This window comes from Kogia breviceps, chromosome 1 (genome assembly GCF_026419965.1).
Source record: "Kogia breviceps isolate mKogBre1 chromosome 1, mKogBre1 haplotype 1, whole genome shotgun sequence".
Lineage (NCBI taxonomy): Eukaryota > Metazoa > Chordata > Mammalia > Artiodactyla > Physeteridae > Kogia > Kogia breviceps.
Genome location: NC_081310.1, coordinates 134,973,360 through 134,993,411, shown reverse-complemented (window position 1 = coordinate 134,993,411; position 20,052 = coordinate 134,973,360). Strand labels below are relative to the sequence as shown.

General features: G+C 36.0%; 1 protein-coding gene across 2 annotated transcripts in view; it reads right to left on the bottom strand.

Moving 5' to 3' along the window:
• Positions 1–613: 613 nt before the first annotated feature.
• The window catches only part of PIGK (phosphatidylinositol glycan anchor biosynthesis class K), a 136,937-nt gene continuing 117,498 nt past the window's right edge, over positions 614–20,052 (bottom strand). The window contains exon 11 of one of the 2 annotated variants that reach the window (XM_059064510.2): positions 614–2,077. In XM_059064510.2, the coding sequence (XP_058920493.1) occupies positions 1,961–2,077 (117 nt within the window). In that variant the 3' untranslated portion in view covers positions 614–1,960. The remainder of the gene's footprint in view (positions 2,078–20,052) is intronic. The other variant, XM_067044572.1, reaches the window with a different exon arrangement.

Genomic DNA, 20,052 nt, shown 5'->3' with positions numbered 1-20,052 from the left:
TTCTGAAAATTCAATAATGAAACAAAGAAATAATTGCCCTTTGAAATTTGTCTGGAATAAAATTAATACTGTATATTATACCCAGTATTACTTTTCCCAGTTTGGTTTTAACTAAGAAGGGCACCTTCTACAATCTCTGAAGAGGAATCCTTTTACTTTCCAGTAGTCTTTACCATCAGGGTATGTTTCATTATACTCAAACTAAATGACTTTGGCTCAAGAACAATCATATTTCCTTTACTACTCGAAGTAGCCCTCGGCCACCAGAGTGCCCATGACCTTATGTAAGTGTTTACATGGTCAACCTTTTATTGTCTCTTAGCACTACTACAATCCAGCTATTCGAATTTAAGTTTGTTTTTCCCCCTTTCTATGTACAAAAAGATGCTTCTCCATATAATCAGATAAAAATTGTCCTTCTTCATTTACCTAGTGCAGCAATAAAAAGATCAATTAAAATGAAGATTCAGAGCTGGCAAAAAGCCTCAATGTCATTTGTTCTAATCTGAGAGATAACACAGTTAATCCTTTGCCTGTGAAAAGCATGACCATTTTGCATATAATTAAAGGGTAATATTTTAAGTGCTAAAAGGAAAACAGAGTCTAAGGACTATTAATTTTAAGAGGTTTTATTGTAGAGGAAGGGTTGTCTTCTGAATGTTTCCTACAATTACAAAACATATCTTCATAGTGAATAAAGATTAACACGAAGTTCCTGGATAAAACAGATAAAATACAAAAAAGTATCCTATGGGACATGAATACTCAACTTCTACTTTTTTTTACCGCTTATATGTGAAAAAACAATATCTGGGGCTGATAGCAAAGCACAATCTCAATACCATTTCCAGTTACGAGATAGATATGAAGACGGCTGGCAAGATGAAAAAAATCAGTGATGGGGATATAAGCTCTTGCTTCTTGTCAGAGGCCAGAAAAGAGCTTACTGCCTTATGTGATACATCAGTCAGACACGAAGACAGGGCCACAAGCATGAATTTTTCCTACAGTCCATCCAATTTATGGGATTGTCTCAGAAAAAGTGTAGATCCAGCCAGTGGGCAAGGTTTACCTTAAACAGAATGAAACAACATCTCTTTCAGCGTGGAAACAGAAGAGGAGGTGATCAATTCTAGAAGATCACAGAATGCTTAGAAATGAAAAATGATTAGGTTTGTTTCTCTTGAGCAATCAGTATGTAAAATTCCCCAAGATCTTAAATTTTCCAGATAAACTGACAGTAAATAAGGTCCTGGAGACTGTCAGTACCACAGATTAAGAAACTGATTATTCATATTTACTTATCATTTTAGCTGCAGAATTCTAAGAATAGCTGACAAAATATTAACACATTAAAGAATGAACCAAAAGAAAATTTGGGGAACAAAGTAAGTGGTCTAATTATAGAAGAATATTAAATAAATTACTGTACATTCATAAAATGGATAGTGTGCAGCCATTCACGTGTTCTTGAAGAATATCCAAGGAGAGGGAAAGGGTTGACAACATACTGCAAAATGACAAGTAAGGTTATAAAACGGTATGTTCTACATGCTCTCTATTTTAGAAAAAAAGTATGAAAAAGACTGGGAGAACATATACAAAAATACTAACAAAAGTCACCCCTGCTAGTGAGAATTTAGTGTCTTCACATTTTTTTCTTTTCCAAATGAAAAGGGGTAAAACAAGGGGAAATTCTTATTTTCAAAAGGAGTCAGTGAGTATATTCTGATCTCTTTGTCCCCGTATTTTAATAATACAAAATGGAAAACTGAAAAACTGAAAAATATGTCATTTAGCACTTGCATTAACAATTATTTTTTAGTTATAAAACCAATAGTTCTTTCAAATTTAGCTTCCTTATACTTTCTGCCAAATCACACAAGAGCAATGTATTTTAAAAAATATATTGACATGAACTTTTATCCAAGGTTGTAGTCTTCTTCATACATCATCGCATCTAGAAAATGAACTTCATATGCTTGATTCCATAAGTTTTGAAGAAAACCATGATAATGAGTGCCCACAATCCCAGAATAAAACCCCCAGGAGGATGCCAATCTTTCAGCTTTGGTTTCTGCAAAACAAGGATGACATTATAAGTTTAACAACAGATAAATAAGTCAACAATAGATAAAATAAAAACTGATGGAAAATAGGAATTTCACAGGTTGTACTTTCAGGGGGAGTAACTTAGACAAATTAAATGTACTGTCAGCCTTCCTTATCTGCAGGTTCCACACATAGATTCAACCAAATGTGGAATGAAAATATTGGGGAAAAAATTCCAGAAAGTTCCAAAAAGCAATTTTAAATTTGACACACACCAGAAACTATTTACATAGGATTTTTATTATACTTACAACTATTTACATAGCACTTACATTGTATTAGGTATTATAAGTAATCTAGAGATGATTTAAAGTGTCTAGGGAGGATGTCTTAGGTTATATGCAAACACTACACCATTTTATATAAGGGACTTGAGCATCCACGGACTTTGGTATCTGCAGGGGTCCTGGAACCAGTCCTGGAGGACTGTATTTGGATAGCAACAATGGTAAAGACTTCAAACAGGGTAAATATCTCAAAGTAGTTCTTACAAAGATCAGTTTCAAATGACATTTTGTTCCCTCAAAGGGGCCTTCCTTGACTACCCTAACCAACATCTCTTTTCACCCAAGTTATTCAGTAGCCTAACAGTCCTTTTCCCCTTTGAATTTATATAGTCATTAGTTTGTTTTACTTGTCTCTCCTATTAGAGGATGACTCTCTATGAGGGTCATCTTGTTATAGCCCTAGCACCTACCTGCCACCGTGCCTGGCATATAGGAGACACTATATTATACCGAGTAAACTGGTGGAAAAACAGTGCTACCTGATTCCATTTATTCAGATATTCAACAAATATTTGGGGGGGCCAGTGAGTTTGGTCATATTACTCCCTTGAGGTAGAATGCTCCTTATTCTATTCTTCCTAGTCAAAGCTCACTAACTCAAATGCCAACTCCTCCAGATTTTCCTGGATGATAAATTCTTTTCTTTGTATCTGTAGCCCCTTCTACTTTTACTCCTATCTACTATTATAGTTACCTTTATCATTTATCTCCCTGCAAACTTCCATGGACAAGGTCTGGCTGAGTCCATTTTACATGCCCTTCTCCATTCCTTACCCTTCAACATCCAGCCAAGTGTCTTGTGTGTTTCTTTGCCCAGCAAAGAAAGGCAGACCAGTCTTCCCCATTTAGTTGTCATTTCAACAGCTACATTATGACCCTGAAACTGAAGGTCCTGACTACGATCTCTTTATGAGTTCTACTTCCTGAATTACCAGCCAAGATTGTAAGGATAGTTATAAGAACCCTATTTTAGAATACACTAAAGTGAAAAGAAACTGTAATCTGAAATTTGCTTTAGTCACCATGTAACCTAGATCCCAGAAAGGCTCATAAATCTCTTAGAGGTTTCCACATGTTATACTTTGGTTTTTCCCCTACATAAGCAGGCCACCTAATGCTTTTCACTCAATCCTCAAATCATCACATGGAAAGGAAGGAAGGAGGGAGGGAGGCTGTTATCATTTCTTGTCAGGATTACTGAAATAGTTTCCTAACTAGTTTCTCTTCCTCCAAGGTTCCCTCTTTTCCATCTGTCAACCATATCGCTGCTAGACACATCTTTCCAAAATACAAATATATATCTGTATAATATATATTTGCCATATATAATGTATGCATTTAGGTATTGTTTGCCTTGAGCATATATTACTTTTGTTATTTAAGAAATTAAATAAATAATTTACAAACCAAGGCATGTTGTGGTGTTGTTCAAAGAGCATGGGATTTAGAATCAACTGCCTTGGATTCAAAGTTTAGTTTTAATGCTTAAAGCCTGCCAAGCCACTACTCCACTCTGAATTTCTGAATCTGTAAAATTAGGGCATAGTAACACATACCTCCTAGGAATGAATAAATGCATACTTACTGCAATGATGTAGTTTTGAAAACGTATCCTATAATTACAAGTTCCTACCTAGAAAAGTAATAATATGAAACTCAAAGTACTTTTTAGATGACTTTCATTTGTGTTTGCCAGTTGTGAGGAACAATGTTTGAAAAAAATATGATTTTTAAAATTTTGATTTGTATAACTTTCATCAATTCAAGATTAACTTATCAAACTAACAGAAGAAAAATCCACCTTAATATTTTCACCTGGATCAATAATGCTAGAGTTTTAGGAGTTTTTAATCAAATGCTTAATATGAACTGAACTGACAATGTTGTTTACAGTGGTTACATTCCACTCTCACTGCCATGTCTACTCTCACCCTCCACCACTCATTCCAGAAAAGTCCCCAAACACCCCAAGGATTAAGCCCAATGTCTCCTCATGTTACTTTCTACTCAAGTCTACAATGGCTTCTGATCATGTGTGATGACAATGATGACAAAAGTACTTTCCCTCTAGTATCTTACAAGATAAGCTCAGTCATTCTCAAACCATTTCAGATGGTTTATAAGCTCTTGGAATGTTGTACAACATTGTGAAAAATCTTAATTCCAGTGGAAAATCTATAATAATTAATATAAAACATAGTTATATTAAAGACAGGTAATGTAAGTATCACAAGCCTGTGACATGAAAAAACAAGTGAGTGAACTAAACATGATTAACTATTGCTCAGTTTTTGTCCTGTTTATTTTCTACTAGTCAAACATTGGTAGTTCATACCATTACATCTTAAACTTAGCAGCCAGAAATAGTTGCCAGAGATAAGACAACTATAGCTTCTTTAGAAGTAACTATCATTTCTTCAAAGATAGCTATTTCGATCTGTTATTCCAAAAACTGTTTCAGAGAATTCTGGAGGCATTGCTTCCTGATCCTTTAGCCAAACATGTCCCACATTTAGACCACTGATGCCCAGGAGAGGACAAGAGAGAAAAGCAAAGTGCTAGAGCTGTGGTTCCCCAACAGCAAACTTTGAAAGCAATAATGGAGGACTAGGAAATATATGTTATTACTCCAAAATTATTATGCAGTGACATATTTATTCATATTACAACACAGTACAAGCTAACAAAAGTAGCAAATCTCACCCTTTAAAAAACTATTATTTGTGGTTGCTATATTTTTTATTGGATATTCATTACATATATTTGATTAACAAAAAATGGAAAATGAATTATTAATTAAATACAGTTTGGACCCTTAGCTTAGCGTGGCATCCATGTAGAACCCTGCCAGTGCAGCTGCTGCCATCTTCTCAGGAAAGGCACAGAAAAAGGCACAGAAAAAGACAAGAGTTCACTCTACCAAAATTAATTTAACCTCTGATAAGAACCCTCAATTTCACTATCTGTAAGTCCAGAAACCAGGTCTAGAAACAAATTAATGGTCGCCCAGTTTTCTGAATAGTACACAGGGTACAAAGGATTGCTTTGCTCTGTGAAACACAGTAATTCTGTCAGTTGAGAAAGGGACTTTAGCTCTCTCCCTTTTTCTGCCAACTATTTAAGAGAAACAGTGGTGCCGTAGTAGAGGATGGCTTTATGAGGCAGCCAGAGTAGTGCAACTCATTCTCAACTGACCAGTGGCACACTTCTTTCTACATCCATTTAAAATACAATTCCTAGTAAAGAGCAAGTCAGATGGTAGGGTTTACTGCATCTAAGAATGGTTTACTGCATCTAAGAAGGCTCAATATCCAAATGAAAATCTCTGCAAAGAAGGGAAAATACAGGAAAAATTCTTTTAATAACATATGTTAAGAAATGTGGTTTTTCCACATTCTTCACCTTTTTAAACTGTCCAAAAACCAGGCATACATAGCATTGTAGCAGATGATCCTAGTTTAGTTTAGCAAAACTACATTTGATGACTGGCTGCCAGTCACTAGGGAATGTCTAACAACTATTCTTCAGATGAGGATCTGAAAAGGCATTCAAATCTAAGTAGACAGTGAGAAACGTCCACATGCTCTGTTGGCAAATACTAACAGAATTCTAAGAAAAAGGGAAAAAAACACAGTGAGGTCCATGAGTAAAAATACTCCCACAAATGAAGAAGAAATATCCTGAAGACACAGAGAACATATCTCTGAATAGCTTTTAATAAAGAACCAAAAGATAATTTTAGAAAAATTTTATTTGACATGGACTTGAATAAAAATGCTCAAGAAGCCAAAACCAAATGAATAGTATAAAGAGAAAAATAATACAAGATACAAGGACAATAGGTTGCGAAAAAAAGGGCACTGATACAATTTGTAACAGCAAAATTAAAATCTATATTGATGACAAAGATAGTGTCCGAAGCACACCTCTGAGTCCTTCATTCACCAAACTGTGGTAGACTGATGGCAAAAAAAATGGTCCCAATTCCCCATACTTCCCTGTGTCCATACCCTTTGGAATATGTTGCTTTATGGCAGCTCTCATCAAGAGGTAGACTCTATGTCCTTCCTCTGTGAATCCGCTGGCCTTGTGACTTCTTTTGGCCAACAGAAGGGAACAAAAGCAACAGTGTCCTAGTTCCAACCCTAGCCTCAAGAGGCTTTCTTTGCCTGCTTCTGCTCTCTCTTAGACCTCTGCTACCACCCTGAGAAAAAACCTAGGCAAGGATTCTGGAGGTACAGACACCATATGGAGAAGAACTCAAGTCTTCCAGTCAGCAACTAGCCAACTTCCAGAAGCAGAATTGCCTAACCAACCCAAGGTTAACCACAGACTCATGAGAGAGCCCAGCTAAGAATAGAATTGCCCAGCTAAACTCAGCCTAAATTGCCAACCTTCAGAATTATGAGTCAAATAAATGGTTGATGCTCTAAGCCACTAAGTCTTGGAGTGCTTTGTTATCCATCAAAAGCTATGGAATACATCCACTGAGGTGACAATCAATATAGAAGGAAAAACCCTGATCCTTTATTATCATAAGAAAATAAAGTTTCCATCTACATACTTGTAGCTTCAGGTTTCTGCAACAATGGTATATATAAAAACAGTATGAAAGGCAGCTAAGCAACTCCTTGTTGACCATGAACTTGGTTGAAGTGAGGGAGGTCTGTCAAGATAATCCCCTTGGGTCCTCCTAGAATAAGAAATCCAGCCCCATTCACTCATCTGGGCTAAATTTCACAAAGTAATGACTTCAACAAACACCTGTCACACCTGAACAGTATGTATAGCCAGACTCTGAAGAAGTCATGCTATAGTGTCTTCTAGAGGTAAATTTTGTGAATGTTCTTTGCTACCCATCCCTCACTTTAAGGGAGCTGCAGTTATGCTCACTTCTAGCTCACTCTTGTAGTCTTCTTGGAAAGAGGCTGACTCCACTTGCCACCATGCTAGGAACTGCTCCCGAGGAGATAAAGTGGGGGAATCTAGAGGCTAACTCACCTTGCTTCTCTCTAGCCTTCCCCCTCCAAACTACATTCTCTCTCTCTTTTTTTTTTTTTACCCTGTTTTATTTATGTTTTAATTTATTTTAAATTTATTTTTGGCTGTGTTGGGTCTTCATTGCTGTGCGCATGCTTTCTCTAGTTGTGGCGAGCGGGGGCTACTCTTCCTTGAGGTGCGCAGGCTTCTCATTGCAGTGGCTTCTCTTGTTGCAGAGCATGGGCTCTAGGTGCGCAGGCTTCAGTAGCTGTGGAGCGTGGGCTCAGTAGTTGTGCCTCGCTCTAGAGTGGCTCTAGAGTGCAGGCTCAGTAGTTGTGGTGCACGGGCTTAGTTGCTCCTTGGCACGTGGGATCTTCCCAGACCAGGGCTCGAACCCATGTCCCCTGCATTAGCAGGCGGATTCCTAACCACTGTGCCACCAGGGAAGTCCCTGAAATCTCTATCTCAAGTCTAGTTCCTTTCCTTTTGAAGTTAGTTAGCAATTAGCATTAATCAAATGTTGCCCCCCCACCCAACCCTCTGCTAGAGAAATGAATATCTCCCACAATCTTGATGTACCTTACACATTGTAAATTTGCAAAGCAATTAATCAAATCTAGGATAACTAAAGATGATTTGTTTTTAACTATAATTTTACTTTCAATAGAAAGTTGACCACTGGCTTTTTTTGTGACAAAAATACCCGCTATTAATATTATTAGTTAATATCACTCTGTAATTTCCAGCCAATCCAGATATAACTTCATGGAAGAAGTAAATTTTCATATTTGCAGATTTTATAATTAGATACAAACTGTACAAATCAACTCAGAATTATTGAGAATAAAGAGTTCAGATTTAAGATAAATATAAAAAAATACCCTTCCAATATGCCAGTAAAAATGAATTGGAAAACAGAATAGAAAAAAATTTCATTCACAATAGCAGTAAAAAACATAAAATATCCAGGAATACCCATAGCACGAGATGTATGGTAAAAATCTGTATTACTCTATAGAGGGGTAAACAGTCCCAAATATCAAAAAGGATATGATAAAGCTAATCTATAATGCTGTTCTGATGCAAAATAGAAAAGATCAATGAAACAGAACAGAGAGTAGGCAATCAGCCCCGTATCCAAGAATTTGGTATATTATAAAAGAACTATCACAAATCAATAGGCAAGGAAATATTCTTACTGGTGCTCTAACAATGGATTAACATTTTAAAAAATCAGTTTTGTTTCTAACACAACACTATAAATCAAAATACACTTCACATGGTTAAGAATTAGATGTAAAAATATTAAATGTAAAAAAAATTTTTTAATTACTTTTGTAAACTGGCACCCAGGGATCCATCACAATGGTAGCTACTTTAATGGTACCAGTGGAGAGCAGTTACAAAGGAGCTCATTGTGGAAAGAACACATGAGTCAAAGGGCCTGCAAGCTAAGGGACTGTCAGGTGGGTGGCTACTCAGGAAGGACTTCTTGGATGAGCTGGCCCTTGAACAAGGTGTCATATCTGAGTTGATGGAGAGGAGGAGACAACACCCAAGCAGTGGCACATAGAGCAAAGTCACAGTTATGTGAAAAGCCAGGCAGTGGGAAAAGAGTGATGCTCCAGCCTAGCTAGCAGGGGGATGGTGACAGAAGGAGATCTGCACCTGCTTTGTTCACTGCCAAACCCCCTGGTGCTTAGGGAACCCTGATGAAAGAAAAGATGCAGTTTGGGAATAGCAAGCATCAGGGTCGGGAGGTTCACTCTGTGAATGTCCAGATGCATGCTGGGATTTGAGACAATGAGATGCCTCTGGGAGTTTACCCAGCAATCACCCACAGGTGAATATGGTAAAAGGAGATCAAATGTAGGAGAATCTACACAGTAAAGGGATTTATAAGTCTAAAAGAAATAAATGGAAATAAAAAGAAAAGGTGGAGAGATTTTTAAAAGAACTTTTTGAAAGATCTGTATTTTACAAGGTGTACAAATCAAATTAAAAGGCAAATACATGGGAAAATATGACAGAAAGGGGAATAAATTCAGTACTTGAAGATCTCCTAAAAATCAGTAAGAAAAGACACATGGATATATCAACAAATATTACAGGGAAATGAAAATTCTCACAAAATAATAATTAAAGATGGCTAATGAACACTTGAAAAAATACAATTTTTTTATCATAAAAACAAGTTAAAAGTAATATATTAACTATTTCTTCCTCTTTTTAAAACTAAACTAGTAAATGTTAATAAGGATGGTCAACTTTTCAGGTAATCTATTTACATGTTCAGAAGTCTTTAAAATGTTCATATTTTTTCATTCCTAGAATCTGTTACAGTCCTAGCTAGGATCTATAGTAAGGAATTCAGAAATGCTGACAAAGGTTTTGCACAAAGATTTTCTTATCACTGTTATTTACATAATAAAAACAGGAAACTATATAGATAATGAGAAATACTGTACATCCACATAATTAGTCATCAAAAATGTTTTCAATTTTAATGATTTGGAAAGATGCTTATACTGTAATAATAAGAAAATAAAAGATGCAAATTGAGTATGAAATATGATCTTTATTTCTATAGCAATATTCAAAGAAAGGAAATATGCTAAAGTCTGAATAGTGTTTCTCAGGGGGCAGGAGGATTAGAGGTAGTTTCAAACTCTTCTCTATACTTATCTATACTTTTGAAGATATTTTCTACAATGGACATGTATTTCTTTAATTATTTTTATGGGGTAAGGGGAATATAGAGGAAAAACTTTTATTAAAAGAGTCCGCCTAGAAGAATCTTCATATATTCATCTTTTACAAATTAGGAGATGTTCTGCAATGATATTGTTTAGTACTTGATATCCTACTTTAAGAAAAAGTAATGTGAATAGCATGACAACAACATAATATAATAAAATGCTTTTTCAGTATGTATTTAATGATATTCCTAGAGAATAACAATACTGCCAGTTTTAAAACAATTACAGGTAATATTTCAGGCATTCTACAATGATTTTACTTAAAATCAAATGAAATATTGGTATAATTACTGCATTTTGTACTACAGCTGCATTTGAGGTAAGTTCATATTAAAGCATAGCTTATAATTTCATTTGTGTCCATATTAGAGCTTCTCATAAAATGACTAATTTTATGTAGTTAAGGTACTCTACTGACTGCTATTAAATACACTCTTCTTTTTTTCTTAAACTTTCACAATAATAGCCATAATACAGAGGTGAAAAGTGTACATAAAACACTGTAATGTGTCATGAGCAAACACTTAAAAGCTTAAGGGCTACCTATTATTGAAATGCCTAATATTTCAAATTAAAAAGACAGGTAGCTTAGCAACACTGCCACTTGCGAACAGTGTTCAATCTCCCCTTTCATGTTGCTAGGAGAACATTACCATAGAACTTCAAAATAATTAACAGAGAATAGATCTAAGTATTAAAATTATGTAAAAAGAAAAAACTGAGGATTTTAAAAATTGTACATGTTTATTGGGAAGCAAATGGAAATTTTACAAGGTTTCAATGAGATTCTTTTCTAAAAATATAATGAGCATATCAGATCAGTTAAATTATTTAAGGAAAGAACCAAAAAAACCAATCTACTGAGGTGACAATTACCTTAGAAAATAATTTAGCTATTTGTTTTCGGCTGTTTAATCAGTTGTAGTTTATTAGTATGTCCAGTCCATCCACATCCTCTCTATAAAATGTAACTTGTACTCTTCAAAGTATACTAATAATATAAATCAAACTGTGGTCAGCAGAATTCTAAGACAGCCCCCAAGATTCCCTCTCCCTGGTGTACATATCCTGTATAATTCCTTCCCTTTGAGCATGGAGAGGATTTGTGAATATGATAGGGTATCACTCCTTTGACTAGGTTACATTATATAGCAAAGACAAAGGGATTATGCAGATGTTATTAAGGTCCCTAAATCAGTGACTTTCAGTTACTCAAAAAGGAGATTATCCTGGGGGAAGGGACTGACCCAATCAGGTGAGCCCTTTAAAAGAGGGTCTAGATATCAGCGACATAAGTCAAGAGAGGCAGATAGGGACTTCCTTGTGATGCAGTGGTTAAGAATCCGCCTGCCAATGCAGGGGACACGGGTTCAGGCCCTGGTCTGGGAAGATCCCACGTTCCGCAGAGCAGTTAAGCCCGTGCACCACAACTTCTGAGCCTGTGCTCTGGAGCCCATGAGCCACAACTACTAAGCACACGTGGCACAACTACTGACGCCTGGGCGCCTACAGCCCGTGGTCCGCAACAAGAGAAGCCACCACAATGAGAAGCCTGCGCACCGCAACGAAGAGCAGCCCCCGCTTGCCACAACTAGAGACAGCCCACATGCAGCAACGAAGACCCAACGCAGCCAAAGATAAATAAATTTTTTAAAAAAAGAGAGAGAGAGAGAGACAGATATATTAGAAGTAGCTGAGATGCTCTCCTGTTGGTCTTTAAGAATCACACAGTCATACTATGGAATGGACCACAGACAGGGAAATGGCAGGCAATCTCTATGAGCTGAGGACCTGCCTCACAGTCAGTTCTATGACATGAAAAGCTGAATTCTGACAATGATCAGTACACTTCGAAGAAAATTCTGAGCCTCAGATGAGACTGCAGTCCTGGTTAACACCTTGATTGAAGGCTTGTTAGACACTGAGCACAGGATTAAGCTAAACTGTGCCTGGACTCCTGAACCACGGAAACTGTGAGATAATAAATGCATTTAAATTTCTAAATTTGTTTGTTACACACCTACAGAAAACTAATTAACAAACAAATCTTGAAATGAAACTATTTGTTACATCTGATAACTGTTCCTTGAGTGGAAAACCTTATTAGGATATTAATTTTATATGTTTAAAAAAAATAAAAGAGAATGAATTATTCTAAACTAATTCCTCCTACTCTTTCATACCTATTTATTCTTTAAGACCTTGCTCAAATATCACCTCCAGGTGAAGCCTGTTCTCATACTTCGGTAAGAATTACTTTCTTCTTCTCAGGGCACTGGTGGTATTTGGTTTATATCTCACACTATAGTTAATTTACAGGTGTGAGTCTGCTACATTTTGATCTGTTTGTGATACCTTATCCATTTCTGAACCTTACCAAGGTCTCATAAGCTTTGAATACAATAATCAATTTGTCTTACTTATATATTATTTTCTTCTTGAAAATAAGAAATGTAAAATATTCAAATATAAATATTAAGTACCAATTTACATCTTGGTTTTATGACTTAAGGAAAAAAATAAGAACTGCATTAATCAAATAACGACACAGTCTCTTTCAAGACTCCCTAGTGAGAAGTTAAAAAAATATTCATTTAAAAATGTGTAAAACAATTTGAAGTTTGAAATAAATGAATCTAGTTTTCAGTTCTTAACTAAGAGAATTAACCCACTGTTCCCACAAATACATAATAAAGGTTCCTTTATCAATAGTATCTATCTGTGTCTGTTAAGAGGTAATCAGTTTTGCTTCTGCCTATATAGGATTAAATGCTATAGGAATTATCTGCCATTCTGAACAACTAGATAATAATCATTCAAAAGGTAAGAAACAATGGTTTTCAGATACTGGACAATTTGCAGCAGTTTTCTGATCTTTGAAGGAATGGAAACAAATAAGATGAGTCCTTCAATTGCCCAAGCTTATTGCCTAGAGGCCATTTCCAAGCTGCAGCACAAGGACAAAACCCCCAACAGAGCCAGGCAGTACTGAAGAGTTGAAGGGACACAGATTAGAATTCAGGGAGGTTTTGTTGGCTAGAATTTTCAGGGTAGACTATTGGAGAAGAGTGGGCTCCACAGAGAGCTCCAGAGAACTGCAGAGGGATTTCCTTAAATCTTTGGCAGAGTTCTAATCTGTGAATGCATAACAAGAAGATTTTACAGAAAAACAAAACACCAAAAGCAACAGGCCAAACAATTCCCAATACTCATAATATGCAGAGCACCCTGTCCCAGATTATAATGGGGCTAAATCAGAATAAATCAGAGATAGTGCGGCTATCTCCAACCCCCCCAAAAAAGACTACTCTGGACCTGCCTAAAACAACTTAAAAGCGATCCTTATCAGAATCAAACTGATCCTAGAACAAAATCCAACACTCGCTACATGAATAAAACAAAAATCCAAAATGCAACAGCCAACAACAACAAAAAATTAAAATAGCTAGCATCCAATTTTTAAAAAAGACATGGGAAGGAGGAAAATATCAGCCAAAGCTGGGAGAAAAATTAATCAATTGAAATAGACACATAAATGAAAAAGATGATGGATTTAGTAGACAGGGATCTTAGGACAGCTATTATAAATTGGATGTAAAGGAAAACATGAACATATGAGGAGAGAAATAGAATAGTTAAATAAGACCCATTATAGGATTTCTAGAGATGAAAAATATATATAAAATGAAAGATACACTGGATGAAATTAACAGTAGATTAGATACTACAGAAGAATTAACAGAGAACTATTAAGATAGCAATAGAAGTACTCAAAATGAAGGACAGAAAGAGAAAATAATAAACAGAGCCTAAGATATGCCTATTGTGGGCATAATATTAAGCAAGATCACATTCATGCAATCGGAGTCCTAAGTAGGGAGGGACAAAAATATGTAAAACTAACAACGAGTGAAATTTTTTCCAGATTTCATAAAAACTATAAACCACCAAATCCACAAAGCTCAACACCAACATAAGAAACATAGAGGGCTTCCCTGGTGGCGCAGTGGTTGAGAATCCGCCTGCCGATGCAGGGGACACAGGTTTGTGCCCCGGTCCGGGAAGATCCCACATGCCGCAGAGGAGCTGGGCCAGTGAGCCATGGCCACTGAGCCTGTGCGTCCGGAGCCTGTGCTCCACAATGGGAGAGGCCACAACAGTGAGAGGCCCGCGTACCACAAAAAAAAAAAAAAAAAAAAAAAAAAAAAAAGAAACATAGAGAAAGCCACACAAAGGAATATCATAATCAAAACGCTGAAAAACAGTGATAGAGAGAACACCTTCAAAGAGGTCAGATAGGGCCTCCCTGGTGGTGCAGTGGTTGAGAATCTGCCTGCCGATATGGGGAACACGGGTTCGTGCCCCGGTCCGGGAGGATCCCATGTGCCGCGTAGCGGCTGGGCCCATGAGCCGTGGCCGCAGAGCCTGCGCATCCGGAGCCTGCCCTCCGCAACGGGAGAGGCCACGACAGTGAGAGGCCCGCATACCAAAAAAAAAAAAAAAAAAAAAAAAAAAGAGGTCAGATAAAAAGAGATTTGTTCTTACAGAGCAGAGTTCAACAAACTACAGCAGATGAGCCAGTCACATGATTTTACAAATAAAGTTTTATGAGAACACACATTCATTTACATATTGTCTATTGCTGCTTTCACACTACACCAAAGTTCAGTAGTTGTAAAGAAGACCAGATGACCCACAAACCTAAACTATTTACTATCTGGTCCTTTAAGAAAAAGTGTATTGACCCCTGCTACAGAGCAACAAAGGTAAGAATGATTGAAGATGTGCTGTCAGCAACCATGAAGACCAGAAGACAATGGAAAGACATTTTTAAAGTACAGAAAGAAAACAACTGTTAACCTAGAATTCTAGGGAAAATCTGCCAAGTGAAAAAATCTTTCAAGGATGAACATGAAAAAAACTTTCAGTAAAACAAAAGCTTTGAGAATTCAACAGATGTATACTGCAACAGACCTATACTACAAGGTAGTATACCAAATACCTATACTACAAGGTGAACCTATAGCAGACCTATAATACAAGAAATGTTAAGAGAAGTTCTTCAGGCAGAATGAAAATTATACCAGACGAAAATACAGACTTCCACAAATGAAAGAGGAGAGATCGAAATGGTAAATTGGTAAACAAATATAAAAATATTTTCCTCATTTTAAAATTTCCTTAAAAGATAATTGACTGCTTAAAGCAAAAGTGATAATGTATTGTGGGGTTCATAAATATGTTGCAACAAAACCTATAACAACTACAGTACAAAGGATGGAAGGGAGGAATTGAGAATATATCATTATAAAGTTCTTATGTTATACACAGAATAATATAATACTACTTAAAGTAGACTGTATTAAATTAAAGATGCATATTATAAATCCTAGAGTAACAACAACAAAGTGAACTCACTTAATAAACCAAAAGTGGAGTTAAAATGGGATCATACAAAATAATAGAAAACAGAAAAAGAAAAGGAATTGAAAACAGATGGAACAAGTATAAAACAAACAGCAATATAGTAGATCTAAACCCAACCAGATTGAAATCCAATTTAAATACTGATAATTACATTAAGTGAAAGGATCTTAACATTCCAATTAAAAGGCAAAGATTGTCAAGTTGAATAAAAACATAAAACTCAATGATATTCTACCTATAAGAAACTACTTTAAATTCAAAACAGATAAGTTAAAAGTATCCAAATGGAAAAAGAAATACCATGGAAAAAGAAACCTGGGCAGGCCATATTAGTGTCAGAACAAAGTAGACTTTAGACCATTGAATATTATAGGGATAAAAAGGAACTTCTCATACAAATAAAGGGATTGATTCATCAAAAAGACATACCAATTCTAAATGCATATGTACTTAAAGCTTCAAGTACACATATCAAAAACTGAAAGAACTGAAAGGAAAAATTATAATTGTATATTTCAGCACAATCTCAGAATTAATAAGTAAAAACAATCAGTAAGAATATAGAAAATTTGAACATTATCAACAAATTTGATGTAATTGATATATTTATTTCACTCCACCCAGTGACAATAGAATACACATGCTCTACAAACACACATGGAACATTCACCATAACAGACCAATTTCTGGTCTATAACATGTCTCAATAAATTTAAAAGGGTTGAAATCACACAGAGTACACCACACAGTGGAAATTCAACTAGAAATCAGTAACAGAAAAGATAAATTGGAAAAATCCTCAAGTACTTGGAAATTAAACAATACATTTCTGAATAACCGAAGAAGAAATCACAAGGGATATTAAAAAATATTTTGAACTGAATAAAAATGAAAACATACTTGTCAACTGAAAAGAATGCAAAGCCTAAAAACTGAATATTATGTTTTATTTGGCAGACTTACTAAGGACTTAAGCCCAGGATACAGCCTCTCAGCTCAGAGGGACTGCTCCAAAGAGGCAGGGGAGGAGCCAGAATGTATCAGGCTATATAGCCGTTTTTGAAAAAAAAAAAAGAAAAAGAAACAAACCCAGGGGTCCAACATCAAAAGATTACTTACTGCTAGTTATATTCAAAAAACCAGACATCTCAAGTTAATGAATTTAGCACTTTTCTATGTATGGAAAGATGCAAGAGTCTGGGCTTACTGAAATTATTCCTTCAATATGCACCTTAACTGTCTAGCACCAGTACCCTGTTTTTCTCCGTCCTGAGTTCCCCTCAGGTTGCACTGTCAGGGGTGGCTGCAGGGGCTGAGGGCTTGATGGTGGGCAGTCTGTTTACCGAAATGGCAGGTGACATTCTTTATTCGTACACTTCAAAATGTGGGGGATGGGCTTCCCTGGTGGCGCAGTGGTTGAGAATCCGCCTGCCGATGCAGGAGACACGGGTTCGTGCCCTGGTCCGGGAAGATCCCACATGCCGCGGAGCGACTGAGCCCGTGAGCCATGGCCGCTGGGCCTGTGCGTCCGGAGCCTGTGCTCCGCAACGGGAGAGGCCACAACAGTGAGAGGCCCGCATACCGCAAAAAAAAAAAAAAAAAAAAAAAAAAAAAAAAAAAAAAAAAAAAAAAAATGTGGGGGATGACCATAAAACATGCTTACAGAGATATGTATAGCTTTATGTGCTTATATTAGAAAAGAAGAAATTTCTAAAATCAGTAATCTAAGATTCCACCTGAAGAAATCTGAAAAAGAAGAGCAAATGAAACCCAAGTAAGCAGAAAAAAGAAAATTAAAAAGTGAAATTCAATAAAAGACAAAACAAAACAAAAAAAGAGAGAAAAATATCAACAACCCAAAACAGCTTCTTTGAAAGTTCAATAAAATTGATAAACTTCTGACAAAACTGATTAAAAGAAAAAAAGAGAGAATAGTGAAAGAGGGAATATCACTATAGATTACACAGACATTCAAAAGGTAATAAGAGGATATAAAAAGAACTTTATGGCAATAAATTTGACAAGTTATACCTTGCAAGATACAAATTACCATATTATCCAATTTTAAGCCAGAGTTAAAAGGACACATATTTCTGTAGAGTCTACAAAAATTTCCACATCTCTAACTGATTTGGAAAGGAGAGAATCTAGAAAGAGGAAAGGGATTTCCAGTCAGCCTGTAAAACAAGAGATCTGTACTGATAAGAATGCCTGAGGGAAGAACCCAAGAGAGTCAAGCAGAAACTGCAGATGATAATGGTTAACACTTTTTAAATGTTTATCATATGCCATGCATTATTTTAAGAATTTTAAATGTGTCAACGCATTGCCTTTAAGGTAGATAATATTATTACCCTGTTTTACGAATAAGGAAAATTAACACTTGTTACAAAACTACCACCACTACCCATAATCATGATTATCATTTATGGAGTGCTGTACAAAGTGCTTACTCCTTTGTAAGACCTCCATATATATTATCTAATTTAATCCTTACAATAGCACTGTGACATAATTATTATTATTATCTTATTTCAAACATGAGAAAACTGATTGAGTAACCTGACTAGTCACAAGCTAGAAGCTTTAGTAAGTGGTTTCGCTAGGACTGAAATATGGTTTAGTCTGATTTCAAAGTCAGTTCTCTTAACCATTACAAAAATGCTACTAAACTGCAGAATTCCTCTGGGAATGGGTCCAGACTTCTTCTCCAGGCAACTCCTTTAACCTCACGGATATTATGGGGCAATTAAAATAAGCACAAGACTAATGAGCTATAGAGCACATATTGGAGGCAGTTGGTGTTAGGATTTAGGGGTAGAACTGGGGAAGAAAGGTTGGTTTATCAACAAGAGACGAAATGGGTACAAGGCACGTGCCCAGAAATGCTGGCTCTCCTGAGTACTGCCCTCCTAGCTATTCATGGTCAAGTAACAGATACAGCATACATGGAATGCATCTTTAAATGTATCAGTCTCCACTTTACACTGGCACATGCCTGCAGTTAGAGATGTCTTTATAACCACTGCAAATTTGATCATTTAAAGCAAGAAATACTTCCACACACATATGCTCTAATTTAGATTTCTACATATAAATGGTTACATTAAAAAGCACTAAGATTTACCCTTTTTTTGTAATTCATGTAGCAAGGGATATTTAAGTGCACACTAACACTAACAGATTTAAAGATACTATCTCATCATTCTCTGCACCTTTAATGTGTATATATCTATTCCCTACACATGAAAAATGTAAGTAAATCATATTTTCCTAATAGGTTGACAGATGCTTTCAAAATTCAGAAATGCTCTTTTATTTTAAAGTTAGAAAAATCCCTTTGTACTATATTTTTTGTCTTACATTTTTCTAGATTTATTGTCAATAATAAATTCAACAAATATTTCCACAATGCCTACTATGCACAAGCCATTTGAGCTAAGGGGCTTGTAAATATGGTTATTCTTACTTGTAAAAGTAGTAATGTATATTAACATAGGTTCCTTTGTACTTACATTTGTAGGTCATGAAAAAGATAATTTCATTTATGTTTATACAGAAAAGTAGACAAATCCTTACTTCTTAGATAAAATTAAGGTACATGCAGTAGTTTTATAAATTAGTCATGTTTCTAAATATGAATGATTCTGAGAAAGCATTTCAAGGTTTTAGAGCAGGAATCTTTTTTCATTTCTCTATAGAGGGCCAGAGAGTAAATATCAATATTTTAGGCTTTGCAGGCCACAAAATCTCTCTTCTAAGTACTCAACTCTGCCTCCTCAACTCTGCCTCAAAGTACAATATTAGCTGTAGACAATATGCAGATGAATGGGCTTGGCTATGTCCCAATAAAACTTTATTTACAAAAACAGGTGGCAGGCTGATTTGACCCATGAGCCATGGTTTGCCAACCCATGCTCTAAAGAATTGCTGTTGAATGGGTTCAGAACATGCTACCCCAAGCTATGCCATTCTGGCATATTATTTTGAACTGAAGGCACTTGAGAAACAGGAGGTGCAGGAAGAGCTCTCTGACCTCTACCTTTCTACCAAAAAGCAGATCATAAAATTTCCTATGAGAAAGGTACCCTCTCTGTACCAGGAAGGGAAGAACATTCTCATTACTGGAGACTGGGAGTCAACACCAAAATGAATCTATACAAACCAACCTACTAAAATAACCCTTATCTTCCATTAGTTTCCCCCATATATTTTCTTAGTCACTTTCCCACAATTTACTGCCCCCTTAGCCCAAGTCCCTCTGTCTCATCACTTTCCCACAAATTTATTGCTTCTTTATTAAAGTATATAAGCTCTCAGTTCTACCTGCTTCTTTGGGTCTTCACTTTCCTTATGAAGACTCCCATATGTACATAAAAATATTAAATAAAATTTCTATGTTTTTCTCCTGTTAATCTGTCTTCTGTCACTTTAATTCTCAAGCCCAGCCACAGAACCTAAGAGAGCAGAAGGAACATTTCCCCCCC